The sequence below is a fragment of the Podarcis cretensis genome, assembly GCF_951804945.1.
Source record: "Podarcis cretensis genome assembly, chromosome: Z".
Classification (NCBI taxonomy): domain Eukaryota; kingdom Metazoa; phylum Chordata; class Lepidosauria; order Squamata; family Lacertidae; genus Podarcis; species Podarcis cretensis.
The window spans coordinates 21,036,016-21,061,237 of NC_137184.1; the positions used below are offsets into that span (position 1 = coordinate 21,036,016).

Here is a 25,222-nt window from a genome sequence, read left to right on the forward strand (position 1 = left end):
ATTTCATATTTTTGTGTTTTCATTCTGTAAACTGCCCTGTGATCCTTGGATGAAAGGCAGAATAAAAATTTAGTAAGTAAATAAGTAAGTAAATGGTTTTCTGCTTCCTGTTACATCAATATTGTATGTTTCCCACCTGAACAATCTTTTCTTTTTATTTTCTTTTACTTACCTGTACCCTTCATTGCTTTTCTCTATCTACTTTCTCCAGGACATGCATAAATTTATAAACGTCTATCCTGTCACTTCTTACGTACCCTTTCTCTAAACTGAAAAGTCTCAAACACTGTAACCTTTCCTCTTGGGGAATTGCTCCATCCCTTTGATTATTTGGATTGCCAAATAGCTGTCCTGTAGGTACCTCTTTCAGTCATCTGTGTTCCTCCCCGCCCACAGCTTAAGCTGTCTGCCAACCTTCCCAGCTAAGGGTGCTCTCTCCCCACTTACTCAGTTTGCCTCCTGAATTATCAGGGGCAAAAGGTCTATTTGGAGACAGAGAAGAAAGGAGGGAGGCTCCAGGAAGGGGACACCTAACAGAGGAGCAAAAGAGGTTGCAGCCTTTGCCCTCCAGAACTCTCAGTAACTTTGGAAAAAAGGAGGGAGAGAACCAGTGCAGAATAAGGTTACAGCAGGTAGAGCATCAGGGTTTGAATTCCCACTTGACCATGAAGTTTGCTGGGTGACCTTGGAGCAGTCAATTTCCCCCAACTTTAGAGGGTTTGTTGTGGTGATTAAATAAGGAAGGGGAGAACCATGTACCCAACCTTGAGATCTTAGGAGGGAAAGGAGGTGTAGACTGTCTGTCTCTGGAGACAGTGGAAGACTGCACCTTTGGAGATGAAGTCAAACTGTTGGAAGGTTTAAGCTCCTGCTCTGGCTGGAGAGACATGTTTTGTTGCAGCTGGGGCAGATGAAGGCATCAGGTTGTACACCACAGAGTTTCTTCTTTCTGCACTCCTCCCAGAGGTCATTCCTCCTCTGGTATATAAAATATGTCTGGGTGGCAGGCAGCCTCTTCCTGCCTTCTAGATGAATGGCATTCACTGTCTTATCAGTGGCAAGAGTCAGGGGATATGGCAATTAAGGCAGTGTGGTATAGTGTTTAGGGTGTCAGACTAGGACCAGGGAGGCCATGGTTCGAATCCCTGCCTGGCCATGAACTTCATCTTGGGCCAGTCACCCACTCTCAGTCTGACATAGACCAGAGGGTTGTTGTGTTGATAGTGGCAGACAGCAATGTTCCTGAATGCCAGTTGCTGGAAACCACAGGAGGGGAGAGGGCTGCTGGGGTGCCCAGGTTTCCCACAGGCATCTGGTTTGCCCCTGTGAGAACAGGACGCTGGGCTAGAGGGACTATCCGCCTGATCCACTTGGACTGGGTCTCTCGTGAGGATAAAATGGGAAGAGAACGGCGCCGCCACTTTGAGCTCCTCGGAAGAAAAGGCGGCTATGCGAACGTAAGAATGAAATAAAACAAAGACGTTGCAGTTTTGACCCCCGTATGGGACAGCTGCATTGCAGGGGGTTGGGGCCAGACGATACTTCCAACTCAACAGGTCTTTATTCCACTTTCTTCTTCGCTCCTCGTGTGGAGCATTCAGCTGGATGAGTCTCTGTCTCTCTCTCTCTGGCCGAGCGAGGACTCCTCCTCCTCCTCCTCCTCCTCCTCCTCCTCCTCTTTCAATGCAATCGTCGCCGCCTCGCCTCCAGAAGGGAAATGGGAGGGAGGGAGGGAGGGAGGGGACAGTCACCCCCCCCCCCACTCCTAGTCCCCATTCCTTGACTGTTGACGGCTTCGTTGCGCTTCCAGGTACAGCAAGACTCTGGGCGCGCGTGGCGGACAGAGGGAGGAGCAGAGCGTGGTGGGGGTACTTTTAAGCAGGGGTAACAGCCCATCTCCGACCGGGTGGGGGGAGAGAGAAAGCAGATATAAGGCAGGCAGGCAGAGGCTGTCCAACGTCCCGGCGGCTCCCTCTGCCTCCGTAGCCGCAGCCGGGACGCAGCTGGCAACAGCTGGCTCGCAACTTTCCGGACCCCTCGCAAGAAAGCTTAGATCCAAATCCAATGGGCGCTGCAAGACCCTTGGCTTCTGACCAACTATGAGCCGGCAGCGGCCCTTCTGGCTGCCTCCGCCTCTCTTCCTCTCAAATCCCTTTTTCCGCAGCCAAGATGCCGAGAGCGAGAACAGCAGCGAAGACTTGTTTTCAGACTTCGAGGGCTTCGACAACGAGAGCTCCTTCTCCCTAGACGACTGGGACGTGGACGACCTAGACGGTTTCGACAGCGGCGCGCGCTACGAAGGGGCGTCCCAGAGCAGCAGGGTGAGAGCGCTGCTCATCATGGCCTACTCGGTCATCATCTGCATCTCGCTCTTCGGGAATCTGCTGGTCTGCCACGTGGTGGTGAAGAACAAGAAGATGCACACGGCCACTAGCCTCTTCATCGCCAACCTGGCCGTGGCGGACATCATGATCACCACCCTGAACACGCCCTTCACTTTGGTAAGAAATGGTCACTGGAAGGGAACGCTCCCCTACTCACCCAGCCAGCAAGTTGCAGTGAGCAAGAATAAGTTATGTAGCTCCTGGCTCCAGGCTTAGAATCATAAAGGGCATAGAACAAAAGGAAAAGGGATTGGGAGGGAAGGGGGGGGGAGGACTCCAATCCAGAGGCTAGCTCTGAGTTGCAAAGTTCTTATAAGTATTCAGTCTGGCAGGGAAGGGCAACACCAGCTGCATCTTCTCCAGTGGATGGATGAGACCAGGCTGGTTTCCCCCTCACCATGATGTTGCTCCTTGGGAAGAGTAATTGCTTTTGTAGATCTAAATCTGAACAAGCTAGCAGCAGCTGGGTCATCAGGTCTTAGAATCGCTGGCCCACAGCATTTAGCATTGTGTTGGCTCCCAAACAGGGCTCAGTCCCAAGACAGGAGACAAAATAACAGGGGCAAGAGTTCCCCTGATGTTATGCAGAGTGCCTTCCCTCCTCTTTCCAAGTGGCTGCTCCAAACTGAATCTCTGTGCTGGTGCCAGCCTCCAGCAAAAAGCTCTGCACACCATGTAAAGCATATAAGAGTTAATCAATAGTTTTTATCTGTCTGTGCAGTTGCTCCAATTTAAGTCTCAAGGTTAAGCAAGTTTATCAGAAAGTATTGCAGCACCTTAAAGCTGATGAATGTACTGAACAGGCATAAACTTTTGTTTCTCTTTGCTGTTTTTGCAGGAATAGACTGACGGGAGGCGGGGGGGGGAGGCAGGAGTCAGTTTCCTTCTTTGAAAGCATTTGGGGGCTCGCTCGTACCCCTCTTTAAAAAGCCCTACCCCAATCCCAGAAGCTAAAGGAGAACTGTCTAGTCCAGTGTTTCTCAAACTTGGGTCTTCAGCTCTTTTTGGACTACAACTCCCATTATACCTAGCTAGCAGGGAATATGGAAATTGTAGTCCAGAAACAGATGGAGACCCAAGTTTGGGAAACACTAGCTCTAGGGTTATTTAACAAGGAGTGAACAGCAAACTACATTTTAAAAAGAAAATAATAAAATAACAATCCCCCTCAGGACCCTCGCACCTCCCATCCTTCACAACTATGCCACTTTTTGAGAACTAAGCTCTAGCAGGCTCCTATTAAGTTTATTTACTTACTATATTTATATCGTACCTTTCCTCCAAGGAGCCCAATGTGTGGACGGACATCTTCCCATTTTATCCTCATAGCAACCCTGTGAGGTAGGTTAGGCTGAGAGACAGTGACTGGCCCCCAAAGTCCTAGCCCAGGTCTCCCAAGTCCTAGTCCAGGACGATAACAACCTTACCAATACTGGCTGTCTAGTTCTGGCTATGGTTCTCAATTTCTTACAATGTGTGCAGGTTGTTGGTATGTGTGTACTGGATTTCAACTTCCTGCTGTAGTTTTATCTGCTGGCTGGTAAGAACAGCTTGCCTATCTAGTCCAACATCTTGCTCTCACAGTGACCAATCAGTTTCCTCCTTGGGAAACATGCAAGCAGGAGCTGAGCACAAGAGCAAACTCTTTCCTCTTGAGGTTTCCAGCAACTGGTATTCAGAAGCATTGCTGCCTCTGACTGTGGTGGCAGAGCATGGCCACTGATAGTTACCGTAGTAGCCATTGGTAGTCCTCCATGAATTTGTCTAATCCTTTTCTAAAGATATCCATGTTGGGGGCCATCACTGCCTCCTGTGGGAGAGAGTTCCACAGTTTCACTATTTGCTGAGTGAATTATCTGCCCTGAATCTGCCAATGTTCAGCTTTGTTGGGTGTCCACGAGTTTTAGCATTATGATGAGAAAGGGAGAAAATCGTTACTTTCTCCATGCCATGTGTAGTTTTATAAACTTCTATCATGTCGCCTCTTCCTCACCTTTTCTCTAAATGAAAAAGTCCCTAACTCTCCATCTGCTTGATCATTCTAGTTGCTCTTTTTCTGAACCCTTTTCCAACTCTACAATATCCTTTTTGAGTTGAGGCAACCAGAACTGAACACGGTACTCTGTGGGGATCATTGGGGACTCTGCTTTCTCCTTCTCTTCATTCAGAGAACTGTTATCTATTCCTGCTCTTTGCTTCCTGTGACTTAACCAATTCCTGACCCACAAAAGGACCTCTCCACACTAGCACAGTGTGTCAGAATGTCTTGGTTTATAGCGCCATCAGGGCAGGACTTTGGGGCAGAAGCCCTGGGTCCTGCTCAGCAGAATTGGGGAGGGGGGAGGAGAGCAGATGCAGTTGGACTGCCTTGCCACATGTTTGGTGTGAGTGAAGTTACACACATTTAAAAAGCCACCCACCCATCATATGACCATTAAGTCCTGAGTCTAAAATTACCAAAGTGCATTTCTAGGGTGTGCTTAAGCTTCTGTGTATTTTAAACCTTTTAAACTTCTGCAAATGCTATTATTTTGGAATGCCGTGTATAGTCATGTACAGCCTCCAACTGTGCGAGAGTATGATTTCACAGGGGAATAAGAGGGAAGGTGTACATTTATTATTTATTATTTATTTATTTACATTTTTCTCCCAACTTTCCTCCCAAGGAGCTCAAGGTAGCATAAATGCCATCATTCCTTTCCATGCTATCCTTGGAACGACCCTGTGAGGTAGGTTAAGCCAAAAGAAAGTGACTGGCTCAAGGTCACATCTAGTGAGCTTCATGGCAGAGTGGGGATTCGAACCCTGGTCTCCCAGCTCTTAGTGCAGCACTCAAACCGCTGCACCAGCACTGGCTGGCCTTATTTCTCTTCTGGTAGTAAGCATTTGGAGTTTTTGTTCCTGATCCAGCAAGGACTTGCTCTGTTCTCTACTGGACCACCACCATTTGTGCACAAAGTTAAAACTCCCCCCCCCCCCAGTATTGGGGCAAAGGAGAATATATACCATTCACATCTCTAGAAAATGAACGAACTTCCTGTCCCTTTTCAGTGCAACAAAAATGGTGCTCAGTTCTTTCAATCAGTTTTCAGTAATGATGTAGTTATCCCACACTTCCTCCATAGAGCAGAGGGTAACATACATAAGTCCCCCCCCCTTTCCTTTTTTAAAAATAATCCTCACAACAAACCTGTGAGGTAGGTTAGGTGGGAGAGATTGAAGGACTGTTGCTCCAGGTAAAGCATCTTCCTTCCAAGCAGACGTTCCCAGGTTCTGTCCCCAGCATGGCCAGGTAAGGGGAGGAGAGACTATCTCTGGAAACCTGGAGAGCCACTGCTGGTCTATGTATACAGTACTGAGGAGGATGGACCAATGGTCTGACTTCATCCATAATTTAAAATATATAAAAAATTTAAACCACTACAGAATAAATTAAAACAAATTAAAACTTTCTAATCATCTGGATAGGCTTGTCTAAATAAGAATGTCTTCAGCAGGCACCAAAGAGAGTACAGTGAAGGCACGTGTCTGATATCAACTGCAAATCTAACCCTAAATCACATATTCACCACCACCCACTCTCCTTACTTAAAGTACTTTAGCTTGATACTGGGCTTGGAGAGGTGTGCAGATAGATGACTCTTCTCTGACAGCTCCTGAAACAGCTCCTGACCGAACAGAAGAAACTGGTCATCTCCCCCGTCCCCCAAAGTAATGTTAGTTTGGGAAATGTTTTGAAAACACAGTGTACAATCCACTGGGAAAATCTCTTGTACCATCCCAAATGGATTGTGGCCCCATTTCCTCACAGACACTTTTACAATTGGCCTCAGGGCCAGTCCACCATGAGTCAAAGTGAGGTGACTGCCTCAGGTGGCAGAATCCCCAGGGGCAGCAGATCCCAATGCTGATCTTTATTCCCCTCTAGTTCCTGATGTAGATCTTCACTTATCCCTTCTTCCCTGGCTGGAAGCAGGGTGCTGTTTTGTACTTCATTTGAGGTGCCCAGAAGTCTTGGGCTGGCCTTGGTTGGTGTGATGAAAGTCTTCTGCCCTTGTTTACAACAATTCATGCAGTTCAATGGGAATTGTACCCTAAAAGGGAAGCTTTGGTAACTTGTTTTCAAATTTGCATCTCGTGTGTGTGTGTTGATGGGGGGTTGTATGACAGGTTCAGCTGTCTGCCAATCTATCTCACTATACAGTGCTCTTGTAAGGATACACTGAAGAGGAACTATGAATCCTATGTTCCTTGGTCTGACGAAGTGGCTAGAGTTTGAGGCTAAGACCTGGGTTCAAATCTCCACTCAGCCATGAAGCTTTCACTGGGTAACCTTGGGGGCTAGTCACACTGCCTATCAGCCTCACCTACCACACGGGGTTGCTTTGGAGATTAAATGAGGAGGAGCCCTCTGAAAGCCCCTGGATCTCACTGGAGGAAAAGGTGGGATATAAATGCAATAAAACAAACAAACATACATACATACATACAAACAAGTAAACAACTAGGAGTGCTTCCACATGGGTGTCTACTGTGGGATGTGTCCTCAGATATGCAAATATTTTGTACACCCACATGGTGTCTCTATTACCCCCCTCCAAAAAAATAATAATAACCCAGGTTTGCCCTTTCTAGTAAGATTCTGATAATGTGAAAAAACATTTTGCCAGCAACCCACTTACGATATCTGAATGATCCGTTATGATATTAAGCTCCTGTTTGGGGGAGGGGGGAAAGCCCCTTCACTTTAATCCACATTTGGGATGATTTAAAAACTGCCTGCTATACTTTTCTAGGTCCGATTTGTTAGCAGAACCTGGGTTTTTGGAAAGCAGATGTGCCACGTGAGCCGGTTCGTTCAGTATTGCTCTGTCCATGTGTCTGTGCTGACTCTGACAGCTATTGCTCTGGACCGCCATCAGGTAGAGTATCGTTTTTTTAAATCCCGATACTTTACAAAGAGAATACGAAATCTGCACCAAGAGAATGTAGATTCCACAATCAGAATTAATAATGCACTTTAAAAGCTGGGAGAAACAGAATGGCCTGCTAATGGCAGGTAAGAAGGAACACTGAACGTTGCTTGGGCAGGTGGGTGGGACACTGGAACAGTCGATGTCAGCCTGTGCTGGCCTTCCAAGACAAGTGTATAAAGGCATTTTCACATATCAGGTGACAGCCAGTTTTTCTGGTGTTTCCCGAGAATGTCTTTCAAACATAACACTGGCTGGAATGGGCTTATGTTGTTGTTTTTTAAATGGGCCTCAGATTTGACCAGTAATGGCTACCAACCTTGATTGCTTAAAAAGAGGATTAGACAAATTCATGGAATAACTACTGCCCTGGCTCCACCGTCAGAGGCAGCAACGCTTCTGAATGCTACTTGATAGAGCTGGAACAGAGAGCTGCTCCTGTGCTCAAATCCTGCTTGTGGGTTTCCCACAGGTATCTGGGTGGCTAGTAAAATAACCGGATGCTGGAACAGATGAGCCATGGCCCTAGCAGGCTCTTCATTTGTCCTTATGTTCATGAAATAATATACTAAGCAAATTCAAAGTGGGAGCAAGTAAACATCACCCATACTCTGAAAGAGAGAAGCACTTGTGCCCATATCTGCAATAACCCTGCCACCGCCAACCTCAGTTGCAGAGACCATTTTCAGCAGCTTGCAAGACCTTTTGCAAAAACAAACAAAGCCTCTTTTCACCTCTGTTTTGACTCAGCCCACTTTATTACATGAGATTGAGTCCTATTGATCTCCATAAGACATAGGGATATGTTTGTGAGTCAAGGCCTGTACAGTGGTACCTTGGATTAAGTACTTAATTCATTCCGGAGGTCTGTTCTTAACCTGAAACTGTTCTTAACCTGAAGCACCACTTTAGCTAATGGGGCCTCCTGCTGCCGCCGCGCCGCTGGAGCACGATTTCTGTTCTCATCCTGAAGCAAAGTTCTTAACCCGAGGTGCTATTTCTGGGTTAGCGGAGTCTGTAACCTGAAGCGTCTGTAACCTGAAGCGTATGTAACCTGAGGTACCACTGTATGAGGATTTACAACCTTATTCATTCTGTGACTTCCTTAGGTCATCGTGCATCCACTGAGGCCTCGAATGTCCATTGTGAAAGGAAGGATCTGCATTGCTGTCATCTGGTTAATGGCAAGCTGTTTCTCCCTGCCCCATGCCATCTACCAGAAGCTGATGTGGCTTTCTATGGGGTAAGAGGAATAAAAAAGACACATCATTAAAAGGGGCACCCGCTGCATTATTTGTCGCTGCAAATATTACAAATGATGCCTGGAGAGATGGGAAGGTACTGCAGAGGAAATTTATTTGAAGGGTTCAGCTCTGACAATGCTGCTGCTGTCTTTTAGCTGCTTCTTTAGGTGTCCATGCTCTACTTGGGAAACATTCAAACCATACCTTTAAAGCACTGTGATACCACTTAAACAGCCACGGCTTTCCCTAAAGATTTATGGAACTTGGAGTTTGTTTAAGGGTGCTGAGAGTTGTGATGAGGCCCCTATTCCCCTCACAGAATTGCAGTTCTCAGAGTAGTTTAACAGCTGATCCTTCTTCACAGGGAACTCTGGTACTGTAGCTCTGTGAAGGGAATAGAGAATTTCCTAACAATACTCAGTGCCCTAAAACAAAACAAAACAAAATTACAGCTCCCGGGATTCTCCGGGGGGAAGCCATGACTGTTTTAAATGTTATGTTGTGAAGGTGGCCTTGGTGTTCCCCAGAACCGCTTCCCTCCCTCCATACAAAGGCTGATAGACCTTTAAAAAAAACTCTTCTAAGTTGCTTCCAAAGTTCCCCACTTCCCCTTAGCTTAGAAAGAGACCACACATTTGGTAAGTTAAAAATGGCTTCCTTACAAACTCTTCAAAATGCCATATTCCACCAGCAGCAAGAAAAGACCAGCAGTACGATTTACTTCAAAATTGGCAAATATTTATCAATAACTATTTGTATAAAACACAAAAATGGCTTGCTTAAGCAACGCAATCTAGGCTTGGAACATCCAAATTAGACAGAAGAGAACAGAGAGTTTGGTAACCCTTCCTCCCAAGGTGAGGAGATGTGACCTAGTAAAGCCTGGCAGCACAGCTTACTTTATGGTTTTAACCCCTTCATGCATTAATTAGGGTTAAACATGGTGGTTATATGATGCTAGATTTATCACACAGTCTGTCTCCGTCCCCCCGCAACTCCAACAGGTTTGGGATGAGAGGGCTGTTCTGTCTGTCTAGCCCAACTTATCCCCATGCAAGATGGAAACCTGTTTCTCACTTTTTGCCTGAAACCTCTTAATACCTCTGTTAACAACCTGCAGCTCCCAGAATTCTCTGGGGGAAGCCATGAATGGTTGTAGTAGTATCATAGCACTTAAAATGGATGGTGTGAACATGGGCCTAGCTTGCCTAGTCTACACCAGTCTGGTGGCCTCCTGATGATTTGGGCTACAACTCCCATCAGTATTGTCTACTCTTCACGGAGGAATTTGTTCTTCTGTATTCCAGAAACAGAACGATTCGTGTGGTCTGCCTCCCAAGCTTCCCCCCTCCAAAAGATCTTTATTGGAAGTACCTGGATTTGACCACCTTCTTTCTCCTGTATCTCCTGCCCCTGTCGGTAATCTCCATCGCTTACACAGTGGTTGCCAAGAAAATCTGGATGCGGAACGCCATTGGTGATGTGACCATGGAGCAGTACTATGCTCACCAGAGGAAGAAGAAGATGACTCTGAAGATGCTGATGGTGGTCGTGCTGGTCTTCGCTGTCTGCTGGTTCCCGTTAAATTGCTACTTAGTCCTCATGTCTAGCAAGGCCATCCAGAGCAACAACATCATTTACTTCGCTTTCCATTGGTTCGCCATGAGCAGCACCTGTTACAACCCTTTCATCTACTGCTGGCTGAATGAGAACTTCCGCTCGGAGTTCAAGTCCCTGCTGCGTATGCGCTGGAGGAAGAGGGCCTCTGGAAATCACACCCTGCAGTTAATAATGGCCCCTTTCAGGCACACCTGCAGTGAGAATTGCCCCTGCAAGCAAGGTACCATTTCAGCAAACAAGAGGTGCATCCCACAGGAATTTGGAATGGACAGAGATATCCAATGTCCAGCCAATAATAATGGGTAGATGCATCTCTGGATCAGCCTGGTGCCCCCCAGATATTTTGGGCTACAACTCCTATCAGTGTGTTGCCTGGGGCTGAAGGGAGCTGTGTGGCAAAACTACTGTGGGGGCACCAGGCTGATGAAGGCTGCTTTGGGAGAATGAATGGGTTCAGAGGGCTCCCACAGCATTGTGTATGGAGCTAGCCAGCCAGTACAACTCTGGGATATCAGCAGCTCCATACACAGATGCATGGACTGTTCAGGCATTTGAGAAACAGAGGCATTATTGTTTTTTGGCCTGAACTTAGTCAATGCACTCTTGCACAAATCAGTCACAGCTTTAGGGTGCAGCTCTCCAGGAAAGATGTGGTGATTTTGGTAGAAGGCAGGCATGGCCAAACTTGGCCCTCCAGATGTTTTGGGGCTACAATTCCCATCATCCCTGACCACTGGTCCTGTTAGCTAGGGATGATGGGAGTTGTAGTCCCAAAACACCTGGAGGGCCAAGTTTGGCCATGCCTGGTAGAAGGGATCATTCTCACAAAGCACTTCTGACTGTGGCACAGAAGCTACCATTAGGGCTGAGACTTCATTTTCAATCACAGGTTAGAAGGTCCCAGTCAGTAAATTGATGTAGAATGTATTTCCTTAGTGCCTCGCTTACAGGCCCAGCTACAGAGGTTTTGCCACCTTAGGCAAAACAGAAAATGAAGTGCCTGGAGGTGGCATGGGGGAAGCCCCTGTACAGTGAAGGGGGAGGGGGAGAAAAGAGGCCAGAGACCAACAGGCAGTGGAGGTGGGTGGAAAGTGGTGATGAGGATAACAGGTGCAGGAGGCTGCAAGCAGTGTGCTCCTCAGGGCCCAGATCTGCCGCCCCTCCTAGCGACCCCCAGCATGCCACCTGAGGCAACTGCCTCACCGCAGCTTGTGGTGCCTCAGTTGCCACCTGACACCGGTGCATGTTTTGAAAGTATTTCCTGGGCTATTATTTGCGCACAGGAATGCATGCACACAAAAAGCAGCACTGGTGCATTTTGGACCAAAGAAGGATAGTTTCACCCCTCCTGAAAAGCAAAAAGCTCTGGTTTGGATCCAGCTTACATTTTGGTCATCAGGAGGAGAGAGATTGTGAGAGATGAAGGCATACACTCCAACATTTTTGTCCCCAAAATAGGGAAGTCAGGAGAGGCACACCTTCTGGTCCAGTGCTCTGGGGATCATCAGCAGGATCATGCCAGAGCATCTTCTGGCCCAGCACTCTGGCACGAACCTGCTGACTGACGCCAGAGTGTCTTTAGGTTTGGCGCTCTGGTGTGAGTACTTGCATCAGAGTGTTGGACCAAAAAAAGAGGACATTCCAGGATCCAATCAGAAGCCAGAATTGACTTCTGTGATCTGGGATGTCCTGCTTAAAGTGGGACACTTGTGGGTATGAGAAGGTCCTACATGCATCTTTTCCTCTTAAACATTGGAACCTTCAGCAGACCCTCCCTTGTTGACGCCTGGGAACATGTTCTTTCTATACTTTGGAGATGGAACATTTTTCCTTTGGAGAGGAAATCCAGTTTTGCATTGTCAAATTTTGTCAAGTTATCACATTTTGGCCTATGCTTAAATGGCAGGATGCTAAACAGATCTTTGGTGAACAGGCAACTTATTTCAGTAGGAACCAAGAGGGTGAATTTGACTGATGGTCGACGTTATGATGGAATGCCCATAATTCAGGATAAACCTGGTCTTCGAACCAACAAGTTGTGTGTTCAGTAATCTAGGCTGCATGGAGGCATCTTCACAATGCTGTAGAAGAGATTGGTTGTTTGTATCTGGAAGGGGTGCAGGGAGACTGAATCTATCACTTCATCCTTTTCCCTTAACAGCTGGTAAGTGTGATTTCTGATTCTGGAAGAAGCCTCTATTTCTTAATGTATAGGGGAGAAGAAACCATGGATGCCACCCCTGTTTACATGCATGGTTCTTCATCAAGCCTGAAATTCACAGGAGTTGCCAGCAGGATATTCTGTGCCTGCTACACTGTAGATAGTTTGGATCATCCAACTAGCTCATGAAACGGGGTACATGTCATATACAAGTTTGTGCCCTGTTTTGTGTGCCTACTGGAAGGCCCCAAAATAAACCAGTCACTACAAGTGTATGATAAACAACAAAAATGTGAGCATTTGGAACTTTCCCCATAATTGCATTTCCATGCTTGAAAGTGCTTAACCTGTTGAATTGCTGCCTGCCACACAGCTGTTAAAGGTACAAGAACCCTGCTTTCTCCCAGTGCCAACCCTAAACCATGCCCTGTACATACATCAAAGTAAGTCCCATTGATCACGGAGACTTATTGCTAAGTAGACATGTTTACCATTCTATTGTTTGTTAACTATATAGTGAATTTTTAAGAGTGACTGGACTTCAGCTCCTGCATAGTAGGAGATAAGCCTATGCCCTTTTTCTGGACAAAGTTTTCACATCGTGCTTTTGCCATTTCAGGGAAGAGTGGTTCTTCGACCTTCACTTGCACTCATTGTGTGTAATAGTATTTGCAGGAAATATCTTCTAGGGTGTACTGTATCTGAATCCACTGCAGAAAAGATGCATTCTGTTTTTCTAGGAAAAAAGAAGGGCAGAGAAGAGAGAGAGAGAGCAAAGGACTGGGGAAAGAAATGAGACCAGGGCAGGAAAAGTGGATGAAAGCGGAGAGCTAAAGAGCAGCTCTTTAGGTGCCCAAACAACTCACTCATCAGTAACAACTCTTGACTTTACTCATGAGCTAAAAACACTACCAGGCAGGCTCACTTCACATAAATCGTTTAGAAGGGCACCTAAACATTTTGCTTTATGACTTTCATTCTAGTAGACTAGAGACTTACCGTACTTTGAAAAAGAAAAAGAAAAATGGAAGCCCCAGGGGCTGTGTATTTGGTACACTAGTGTGCCCTATACCCACCTCTAGGTGGTGCATCTGCACATACTATCTTTGCGCACATATGCTCCCTTGCTGGATGAAGACACAAGTTTGTGGATAGATCAATGGTTTTCTGTTAACCCTTGCAGAAAGTTAGACCTTACTCTGTGGCTCATCACTTTTGCTAACTATCATCCTTTCCTAAATAAGATTAAAGTAGTTTCAGAGAAAGAAATCTTATTTGGTGTCCCCCCCCTTTTCTTTTTTTTTTACTTCCATCCGTCTGGTTTGCAGGAACGAGAATGGCTGTTGTTTTATGCTTATATATTTGTTTGAAGCATTTTTACCTTACTCTTCAGGCAAAAGAAGACCCCTCAGGATAGTTTGCAAAGATCAGTAATAAGACAACTCCTGCCCTCAGGCTTGCAGCCTAAAAGGTACAGCATAAAAGGAAAAGCGGTTGGGGAAGAGGAAGAGGAAGGGAGGGAAAGCAACACTTGGGGTACTAGTTCTAAAATACCTTTTTAAAAAAAGAAAAAGTCTAGCTGGGATGGAGACAGTTCAGGGAGAGAAGGAGAGGGTCCTTCAGCTGAGCTGGTGAAGTGGCTCTGCCCTCTGCTTCAACCTGATGAAATGGTTGCTGGTGGTGTCCCCAACTGCCTCATGTTGTTTTAAATAGTTTTGAATGTTGTATTGTTATGCTGCAACCTGCCCTAGGACCATAGAGTGAAGGGCAGGTAATCAATTAATGATGATGAGGATGTTCAAATCATGTTCAGGACAGGGAGACCTGTTGCAAGCTCTAGGATTTGCAGTCAGTTCAAGTGGTTTACTGACAAAGAACTGACAAAATTTTGAAATCACAGTAGCATACATAACATACTTTAAATATTATATTTAATGTGCAATATATATATCTATAAAGAGTTAGTTTCGTGATTTTAAAGAGTCGCTTGTAGAACGAACATTTTTGTGAATGGAACACAAAATACAATAAGATTTGAACATTAGGGGGGAAATCCAGTATTTCAGAGTCAGCCAGTGCAAGTCATTGCAAAAGATCACAGAATTCTGGGCACTGTAAAATTCACTTCATAAATAGCTCAGGTAGAAATTTGCAGTTGAAATTTGCTACTTTTTCAAATTAATGAGTCAAATTAGCAACACTAATCTGGCATTTTAAATGTATGAAAATGAGTAACTGTTGAAACAAAACATGATTCATTATCACTCATGAAGCAGAAATTAATTGCTATAAGACCATGATATTCCCAGTATGCGCCAGATATTATTCCTGTTCCAAAAAACCACAAAGTAATTGCAGTTAGTATGAAATAATATAATTTGGTGAGTCCCATCTTACCATGTGCACAAGTTTAATCATATCCAGGGCATCTCTTCTCAGAGATCTGTTAACAGAATTAGTAAAATACAAACTAATCTGGAAAACAAACTCATAAAGATGTAACTCTTTATCAGGTGCATAATTTTCTTTATTTCTTTAGGTACTGGAATGGAAACCACAGATATGTCGATTGATTTCACCACCACTTCTGTAGTGCTGCAAAACTGGTCACCACACTCCCAAAAAATTAAGAACCCAATCTTCTTTTTTCAAAACACAGCTGTCTCCTACCATCAGGTGTCTTTAACAGCATTGAAACACACAAGTTCTCATTAGGTGAGCAGAGGGCTGATGCCACAGACCTAGCGGCGGATCTACACTTGTCGTTTACAACTTTAAAAGGTATTATTGAAATGTAACACCAGAGGGTGCTGCAGAGCAGCAAACCATCAGCAAAGAGAAACTACCATTAAATGTTATAGAATGTTATTTTTAATAATGTTTAGATGATCAATGTAGATCCAGCGCTAGAACCCCACCCCAGCTGATGCTCTTGTCTAGAAGATCTTAGATCAGTGGTTCCCTGGGGGTGGTAGGATTACCTAGGGGGTGCCAAGAGGCAAGGGAACAGCACACAGTCAGTGTAGGTGGGTCACTCTGAGCGCATTGATTGCTTCTTTACGATTGACCAGGCTAGAGTCTAGAGTGAAACACCACCCTTGCTTTTAGCTTAAAGCTCTACTGCTCTTGTCGCTTTCAAAGCTATTTTGTTTGGTCACTTTTGTATGTACGATTCTTGCTGCTACAAGATAGCCAATTATTGGTAATAGTTATTTATTTTCTTATAAATTAGTTACCGTGCATATGTGCAAGGTGAAGGTTTGTGTGTGTTTGGTAAGGAGTAATATATAAACATTTTATGCTATAGATTTCCTTCGTCATGCTTTTGTTGGTAACAATGCATAGAAATATTTCTCATGAAATATTCATTGCTGCATATTCTTGTTTTAGCCTCAAGAATAGATCAGAGCATATATTTGTGTTGTGTTACAAACTTATGATTGTAAGCCCATCCATCATATTAAGAATTTACTGAAGTTGTGAAGTAGTTACTAAATGTTGTATCTAAAGACTCTTGCTAAATGACAATCAGGCTCTGAAAAGCTGTTATCACTGGATCAAGTTAATCAATATTGTGAAATTGTTTTTAACTGGATCGTGAATAAATGTGCAATTGAATTTTTTGGTGTTGTTATCTTCCTTAGTGTGCTGTGCAATCCACAAAACTCTAGATGCTATTTTGATGTCATTGAGTTCCCTTTGTAAAGAGTTGGTCCCCAGGTCAGCAGCATCCCAGATTCTGACCTTGAGATTTTAGGGCCCAAACCTGAGACCAGTCCAGACACTCTCCACTCCTGTCTCTCAACATTCCAGTCTCCCTCAGCCAATTTTTGTCCTTGTTGTCTTTGACTCACTTGAGAAGAACAAAAGGTCAACCAGGAGTTGCTGAAGGTGGTAGAGGCAGCAGGGTTCGGGTCCTGTTGCTGCTCTTCACGTGCTCAGCTTACTTCTGCAGCCCTACCCCTTGCATCAGGTACACATGCACACTCACAACCCTCTCCTCCTCTTGAGCCCAGCCCAGTTCTTTTTCTTCTTCTGTGTTCCCTCCCATCACTGAGCCTTGGAAGTGGAGGTTTATTGAGAGAGGGTGAGGGCAGGAACCCCTTCTCACAATAAATGCTATAATTTGTAGCCAGCTCCTGCCAAACTGAAGCTCACAAGCTGCCCACACAGTCTTGTAATTAATAAATAAAAATCCAGGAGTTCTCACTCACAGGGTGGGTCTGGCAACCTGAGCTGCACCAAGTAGAACCTGGAACTTCCCCTGCCATTTCTTTGAGGAAGAATCTTATTGCAAGATGTGTTTATTTTGGAGCAGGGAAAGCTGATGGTTCCTATTTACCTGCTGAAGCCCCCTTCCAGAATGGGGGTCTGACTGGCTAGTCCTTCCTGGGATGTGGGTGGCGCTGTGGTCTAAAACACCTAGCCTCTTGGGCTTCCTGATCAGAAGGTCGGAGGTTTGAATCCACACGATGAAGTGAGCTCCCATTGCTCTGTCCCAGATCCTGCCAACCTAGCAGCTCGAAAGCATGCCAGTGCAAGTAGATAAATAGGTACCACTGTGTGGGGGGAAGTAAACGACATTTTTGTGCGCTCTGGCTTCTGTCACAGTGTTCTGTTGCACCAGAAGAGGTTTAGTCCTGCTGGCCACATGACACGGAAAGCTGTCTATGGACAAAACACTGGCTCCCTTGGCCTGAAAGTGAGATGAGTGCCACAACCCCATAGTCACCTTTGACTGGACTTAACTGTCCAGGGATCCTTTACCTTTTTACCTTTTCCTGGCCCCCCAGATATTGTCTACCATCCCAGCCATTCTGGTTGGGGCTTAATGGAGTTGTAGCCAAGATTTTCTCACGGAGGCAGCAACTTGTTCTTGGGACTGATTGCCTCTAAGAATGAGAGAAATGCATTGCTAAGGAAGACTCTCTCTAAATAAGAAGGGTGATCATGTAAGGGGATTCCATTATTAAGGCATCTCATCCTCCTTCCTTCCCCCATTTGCCAAGCACATGAAATCATTGTCCTTTTGTCGGGTCCTTAAAGCGTTGCATTAAAAGAGAGTGCCTTTGGAAAGTTTTCCTCAAGAGGCTTTTGAAAAGCTTTTTTGAAGAAGCTACACTTTTAGTCCTTGAGTAAACGACACTAGGGATAGGTATGTGCTGTACTTATTTTCTGCACAGAATAACAGAGCATTGCGAGTGAGACCTGTAACGAAACGTTGCAGTGCGTTAAGTTTATTGTGTTTTGTATATTTTTCATGTTGCAAGCCACCTTGATCATGGTTTTTACTATAGAAAGGTGGCATAAGTACAGCATAAGTACAATAAAATGATGTATGCATGTGTGTGCTTACTGTTACAGGAAGCCAGCCAGCCATGCTCCACCAACATCACAATATGCCACAATCCTCTCTACCACTGCCAGTTTTCTGGTATTCTATGGACTCTTAATTCACATTGGCTGTTTTAGCATTGCCACTGCTGCTTAGGAATATTATTTTCTCTCTCTCTCTCTCTCTCTGCTGTACTTCTGCAAACCTTAGAGCTCCTCTGAGCCTGCTGAGACCTCCCTCTTGCGTGTTGGTCATGCTGTCAGAGGTGTAGCTAGGGCTGCACATCAGAGATGAATTCAGGATCCTGCAGTCCAGGATAACCTCAGATTTGAATGTTGTGTGATCAGAAGGTCCCAAACTATAAGAGAGATGGGTCTAATGACATCTACAAGGAAAGTACTGACAGGATAACAAAATTGTTTATTTCAATAACAGCGCTACCTCAGGTTACAGACGCTTCAGGTTAAGAACGGACCTCCAGAACAAATTAAGTTCTTAACCCGAGGTACCACTGTACGTATTAAATGATAAAAACATGGTTTGCACTTGAATTAAGGGGTGGAACATTCATACATGTGGCATAAGAGTCTTAAAGGTCATTGAAAGTTTAAAGACAGGGAACGGCTGTAGCTCTAAGGTAGAGCATCTAAAACTTCTCCTTTGCATGCAGAAGGTCCCAGGTTCAGTCCCCAAATGGTAGAGCTGGGAATATCCCCTGCCTGAGAGAACTGCTGGCAGTCAGTATCACTGAGCTGGATGGATCAATAGTCTGGTTCCATGTTATTTATTTATTTATTTGGAGCATTTGTACCTGCAGAAGCTTACCTATAATCCAAACAGGACATTCCCTGTCCACAGGCTTGCAACCTTTAAAAGGCATGACACACAAAGAAAAGGGAGCAGGGAGGGAAGGGGGGGGTGGAAATCCAGTCCTTAAACAGTTGTGTTTATATACTGACCAGCTGGCCCAGTTTAGGGGCAGGGGATGCCTGGTGGAGCTGGGCTTTCAGGAAAGCTGATGTGCACATATGACAAGCATGCATATGGTCCCTATGAACATATTATTGCATGCCACCCCAAACTTCAAGCAGTGCAAGATTCCAGGGGTTCCAGGCACTTAAGCAGGGCTCATGCTTCCTTTCAAATGAGGGACAGTGGAGACTGTGTTTTCATTGGGATATATGGTTTATTTGCACATATATACAACCTGAGCCTACAATGGAGGAGCTTGCAGGATTAGCAACCAAAAAAGTCTTGCTTCTCCTATAGCCACATCCCTGGACTCCAAGAGAAATCAGGCATAGCCCTGTCTCCCAGCTGCCCAGCCTGCAACCTTGCCAGCTTCCAGTTCACACAACTCAACTCTCGACTCTGTCTTTCTAACTCCCAGTAAGTTGAGGGATTCGGCCCACTTATTTGCTGTCTGGCACACAATCACTTCCTTTCTTCCCTTAATGTACCATTATCTAGGGCAGGCATAGACAAACTCGGCCCTCCATATGTTTTGGGACTACAACTCCCATCATCCCTAGCTAACAGAACCAGTGGTCAGGGATGATGGGAATTATAGTCTCAAAACATCTGGAGGGCTGAGTTTGCCTATGCCTGACCTAGGGTTATCACTGTTATGATATAGAAGCAATGCAGCTGCAAAGTGCTAGCTTGAAAACAAAACATGATGGGAATGTTGGGACTGTCCGTGGGAAACAGAGGGACAGTCAATTCACAGTGCGAAGCACCAGAATTAGCTCAGAATGTAATATGAGCTGTACAGGAAGTACAGGAAGTGTTTGGTGTCTCGACTGCTGGAGCTTGAAGAGAGCAGTCAAGCTTTTGTAATGCTGCAAAGACAGAAATAAAGGAATGTAAATACGTTTCTGTCTATCTCTTTCCCCTGCCGGGGGGGGGCAGGAAAGAGGGTGTGTGTTCTTCTCACGCCGAGAAGAATCGCCTATCGCAACCTAGCCTGTATTTTGCTGGGGAATGCAGACAGGGAGGTCAACAGGAGATCAAGCCGGGTGCCTGGAGAGTTGGCTTGATTCCCAACATCTGGTAGCAGAGGATGGTTTCGATCCATCAACCTCTGCTAAGGAGGTTGATGGATCGTATTCATCCTCTGCAAAGAGATAAAGGAAGATATGGTAGCGTGCGGATGGAGGCTACAAAGGATGGCTGAGCACCAGAGGAGGCGTTTTTACTGATAAGCCATGAGGAACGGAACCCCTAAGGTATGCTGAATTATGGGCTAAAAGAGTGAACGCAGATTGATTCTTCTCTGGTTCACAAAAGCTGCTTTTTGGATAAAAAACAGCACTGAGAGCCACATTCTTCACATTCCTGGGACTGATAAGGTTTGCTGCTCAAGCCTGGAATGTCCAGTTGCTAAGCAACGAGACGTCAGTAAAGTGGAAAGTTACTAGCCAACACGGAAGTGAGGTTGGCACTGAAAGAGGCTGGAAAAACACTGGAAAAACAGCGTTTGTTTTGTCTGCTATCTCACTGCTCTTGGAGGGACTTCCAAAGCAGCCTGCGTTTAGCTGCCAGGTGCAAGGCAGTAAACAACCCAATAGACTTTTGGATTTTACAGGCTCGAGAGTGAGAGTTAAGGCTTGGATTCAAAATGGATACCAAGAAGGGGGGAGGCTTACCTTACCCACCTCCACTGACTAATGACAATTATTCCTCATGGTCTGTAAAGATGAAAGCCCTGCTTCAGAATCAGAGGATTTTTGGGGTGATTGATAATCCCATCCCTGCTGCACCAACACCAAGTTGGAATTCACAGAATGTGAGAGCCAGGATGGCCATAATTCTGTGTGTCTCTGATGATCAACTTGTGCATATTCAGGATTTGGAATATGCGCGTGAGATTTAGCAAACGCTGCGTAGAATACATCAAAGAGATGCTGGTTCTTCAGCATTGCGGCATTTTGAAAAGCTGACCAATCTAAGGCTAGCGCCTGATGGAGATGTGCAAGCGCATCTGACAGAGATGAAATTCTTACGCCAGCAGATGGCGCAACGCAATTTCCCTCTACAGGAAGAGATATTCTGCTTCATGATTATTAACAGCCTTAATTGGACTTATAAAACTGTTGCAAGTCAGCTGGGTTCTCTACCTGCTGCAGATCTTACGGTGGAAAGAATTTGTGCCGTGGTTTTGAATGAGAGAGACAGATTTGCTGCAATAGATGTCCAAGACAGGGGGAGAGAAGCTCGGAGTTCTGACATCCCCACTGCTACTGCAAGTGAAGAACAGGCTGTTGCTTTGAACGTTGCCCGTTGTTACAATTGTGGGCAAACTGGGCATCTTCAGCGGAACTGTAAGAAGCCACGTCAACAGAAAGGAACTAAGGGGAGCTCTGCAAAGCCTGAGGCTTCAGGCAAAAGTCGTATCAAGTCCCAGATGAAACCTGCAAAAGCATTGCTGTCAACAAAAGCCGAATTTTCTTTTTCTTTTTTTAAATAATTTTTATTGACAGGCCAATCACATCATATTATTCAAATCACATTGGTTCCAAATTATACAGCCAAATTTTTAAATTTTTTGGGAGTACCCATATATCAAGCTCCGCACGAGTCCAAAATTCCGGCTATTCACTTTTTTTACTGCATTCCTTAATCAGTTCTATCCAGTTCAAACCAGATAGTTCTTTGTATATTTTCTTCATCTTGTTGTTATCATATTCCTTTCTTTGCGATCTCTGATGATTCTCATAAGCCAACTGAAAGCTGGTTTCTCTCTGTGTGTGGGTTTAGTCCAGGACAGCCCTGTTCAGCACCTCCGCAGACAAAATTAATCATCATTGTCCTTTATTTTTCCAGGCTAGCAGAATAAATCAAATAGATCAGGGGGCTCTGTCAGGTCAAACTTCAGTTTCATACTCCTTCTTCATGCATTCCTGAATCTCCGCCCCCATCTTTCTCTTTCTCTTTTCTCCTGCAGCCTGTCTTGGCGAGACGCCATTTTTTGACTGTGTCATAAATATTCTTCAGTGTCCACCGATCTTTTTTCCATCTCCCATACAGCTCTTAAACTTCTGCTTATGCTTCTTAAAAAAACGCAACGATCCTGTTTCTTTCTGGAGTGGAGGATTATTTTTATCACTTCATATCACATAGAGAAAAAAGAGTTTTTCCTCCACCCCCCTTCATTCCAAATACACAGTCTCTTAGTGATGTCATATCAAAAGATTTACTTATCCGTCCGTCGCTCTCAGTCGCAGAGATCCATTATTCAGCAGTCTTGTCGTCGTACATTGCTTGATATATGTGCTTCAGGTTCATTTCCAATCATCTGTTTCCAATTATAAGTCCAGTCTGAAGCAACCAGCACGCGCTAATCGGAATCGGCGTCAGGAAGAGCTGATTTCACCGAGGGCTCGTGCCAAGTGTTCTGCACCCCCATCTCTCGGATCAGGGGGTGCATTATGAACACCGCTGGCAAGACAGGGTCCCCCATATCCTGGTGGGAAGGGAAGGCTGCCTACTTCCCATAGCAGCCCCTAAACTACCTCGTGTGGGTCAGAGAGATGTTATTGTCGGCCATCTTCCAACGCGCCCCCTGGTGGTCTCAACAAAAGCCGAATTTTCAATGGAGAATGCTTTTGTTTTGGACACTGGAGTGACGCAACACATGACATCGCACAGAGAACTGTTTTCTACATTTGAGAAGCAAAGCTTCACTGTGAAACAGGCCAATGGCCAGGAGCTGGAAGCGACCGGGTTTGGAACTGTGTATCTTGAGAGTCTGAACTTGACTATAAAGAATGTCTATTTGGTTCCTGGTTTAAAGTTCAATCTGCTGAGTGTTTCGCAGATCACAAAGAAAGGACTGACTTTGTCCTATGATAGAGAAAGCTGCAAAATCTTCAAAGATGGAGAACTGTATCTTTCTGCCAGAGAGAAAGATGGACTGTATCTGTTGACGTTTGAGGAATCTGATTGTAATATGCCTATTGCATGTGATTCTAACATGATCTCTCTTACAGGTGTGTCGAAAAATGTCCAGAAGACGACAAAAGTAACCAAAGCTTTTCAGCGAGTGTATGCTGATGTGATTGGTCCTCTAGCACCATCTAGAGGCAATGCAAGATATTATCTTGTGTGTGTGGATTATTTCTCTCATTATGTGTGGATACACATATTGCAGAAACCACAAGAAGTCTTAGAAAGGTTTAAAGAGTTTTGTGACAAGGTTAAAAATGTTCATGATGCTAACATTGATTGTCTTTTCACAGATGAAAAGCCAGTTTTTCTTTTACAGGATTTTCAGGATTTCCTGGATAAGCAAGGCATAAGGCACAAGACTGCTGTTTCAGCAGATGCATGGAACAAAAGTGTCTGTGTGCAAGTGAACAAAGAATTGCAAAATGGGATGAAGGCACAATTGCTGAGTTCACATTTGCCACATGAGTATTGGGCTGAATCTTTATCATGTTTTTGTTACACTTGGTTGAGAAAGGTTTCAAAAGATTTGGGAAGTTCACCTTTTGAAAAGCTATTTCATAGAGAACCTTCTGTTGCCCATTTTAAGGTTTTTGGGTCTCATGTGAAATCTGATGCTCCAGGTGGAGTAAAGAATGCTAGAGGCATTTTTGTGGGTTATGAAAAGGGTCTCTACAGAGTAATTTTGTCTGAATCTGGTCAGGTGATTCTCACAAAACTTCTAGAGAGTGCTCCTGAACAGGAGAGAGTAATTGTTCACACATTTCCCACTGAGGACAATTCAGATGATGATGATTTTACTGATTACAGTGGTACTGAGAGTAACAGTGATAGCTCGAAGAGCTCAGTTGACACAGTCATTGAGAGGAAATCTCACACAATAGCTAGACCTTCACAGGTGAAGGATCAACCACTGCTTACTATCGGAACTGGTTCTCCAAAGAATCCTGAGACTGAACCAGTGAGCAGAAAGGATCAGACCTTATACGCAGGTCCGAGAGAGTTACAAAGGGTGTACCACCCAAGAGGTATTCCAAAGAGTTTGCTAACTCAGCTGTTGCATGTGTTACTATTGTTGACAACTCAAGAGAGGTTAAAGGTGTGTCCAAGTCAGAAACAAAGACACAACAGGGAGTTGCTAAGCATAACACTACATTCCCCAGCCAAGGTAATGCAGATGCACTCATTCCTTGGAAGTCAGATAACCAGAGAGGTACAGTGGGGAAACCAGTGGCGGGTAGTTCCAAGGGAGGAACTGAAACAACAGGGGATTGTTATATGTATAACAACTGTTTGTTTTCTTCTCTGGATCAAGCTTTGTTCGCAGCTCACATTGATTCATATGAGGGAGTATGTTACGATATAGAAGCAATGCAGCTGCAAAGTGCTAGCTTGAAAACAAAACATGATGGGAATGTTGGGACTGTCCGTGGGAAACAGAGGGACAGAACGAAGCACCGGAATTAGCTCAGAGTGTAATATGAGCTGTACAGGAAGTACAGGAAGTGTTTGGTGTCTCGACTGCTGGAGCTTGAAGAGAGCAGCCATGCTTTTGTAATGCTGCAAAGACAGAAATAAAGGAATGTAAATACGTTTCTGTCTATCTCTTTCCCCTGCCGGGGGGGCAGGAAAGAGGGGGTGTGTTCTTCTCACGCTGAGAAGAATCGCCTATCGCGACCTAGCCTGTATCTTGCTGGGGAATGCAGACAGGGAGGTCAACAGGAGATCAAGCCGGGTGCCTGGAGAGTTGCCAGTTTCTCCTGATATAGGCTTGATTCCCAACAATCACCTCACCAAGAAACTTGCCTACTCCAGGAATCAGAAGAGTCTCTGCATGCAGCCTACTGCCCCCACCCTGCCATCCAAACTCATAACACTATAATGATGTACATACACAGCTCTTCCATGTGAGGGATCCTGGCTGGGCCAGGATACACCCTCACATGGAAGAGCTCTATGTGCTCATATGACATATATGTGCATATAGCTGTTTCACGTGATGGGCTGGCAGTGGGGGTGTGGGCACCGCATACCTTGGTGATAACATGGCTAACCTGCCCGATTCCCCTCAATATGTTCTTCATGAGGAGTCTCTGAGGCTCCCAAAATACAGAACTGGAGTTTGTGCCAAACCCTCCTAATCTGAACAATCTTTCTACATTTAAATATTTGGACAGAGATGCTTTGTCATTTCGTAGCCTTATCAAGATGTTCATGCAAAGTGCATGAGAGAGCATTATCCCCTTTCATGTTTTAGTTGTCAGCTCTGTGAACATATAATTTTCCAGAAAAATTAATTTACTGCATTTATATCTGTCACAGTGGCGTCGCAATGGGGGGGGGCAGGGTGGTGGTCTGCCCCAGATTCCACATCTGGGAGGGTGGCAAAAAGACACCCCATGGGGTGCTTGCCCTGCCGCCCCAGGCCAGGTGCAGTGGTGCGAGCAGCCATCACACTGCACCCACGAGCAGAGGATCCCGGCACCATCTGTACGCCGCTGGAACGCTGGCGCCAGCAAACCGCTATGTACAGCGCATGTGCGCGTTGCTACGTACAG

General features: G+C 45.2%; 1 protein-coding gene across 4 annotated transcripts; it reads left to right on the forward strand.

Annotated features, from left to right (window-relative positions):
* Window positions 1-1,683: 1,683 nt before the first annotated feature.
* Window positions 1,684-16,000, forward strand: LOC307207476 (G-protein coupled receptor 83-like; the record flags this gene model as incomplete). Of its 4 annotated transcripts, none has more annotated exons than XM_079961395.1 (7): window positions 1,684-1,810; window positions 2,170-2,501; window positions 7,181-7,306; window positions 8,467-8,600; window positions 9,909-10,463; window positions 13,776-13,853; window positions 14,922-16,000. In XM_079961395.1, 7 exons carry the CDS (start codon window positions 1,684-1,686, stop codon window positions 14,953-14,955), a joined length of 1,386 nt encoding a protein of 461 aa, XP_079817521.1. In that variant the 3' UTR covers window positions 14,956-16,000. The 4 variants fall into 4 exon arrangements, 2 of the variants coding, with proteins under 2 accessions (XP_079817521.1, XP_079817520.1); XR_013834686.1 differs by lacking the exon at window positions 1,684-1,810 and adding an exon at window positions 12,169-12,255 and having other exon boundaries at window positions 1,874-2,501; window positions 9,909-10,441; window positions 13,774-13,853; XR_013834687.1 differs by lacking the exon at window positions 1,684-1,810 and adding an exon at window positions 12,172-12,255 and having other exon boundaries at window positions 1,874-2,501; window positions 9,909-10,441; window positions 13,774-13,853.
* Window positions 16,001-25,222: the final 9,222 nt, after the last annotated feature.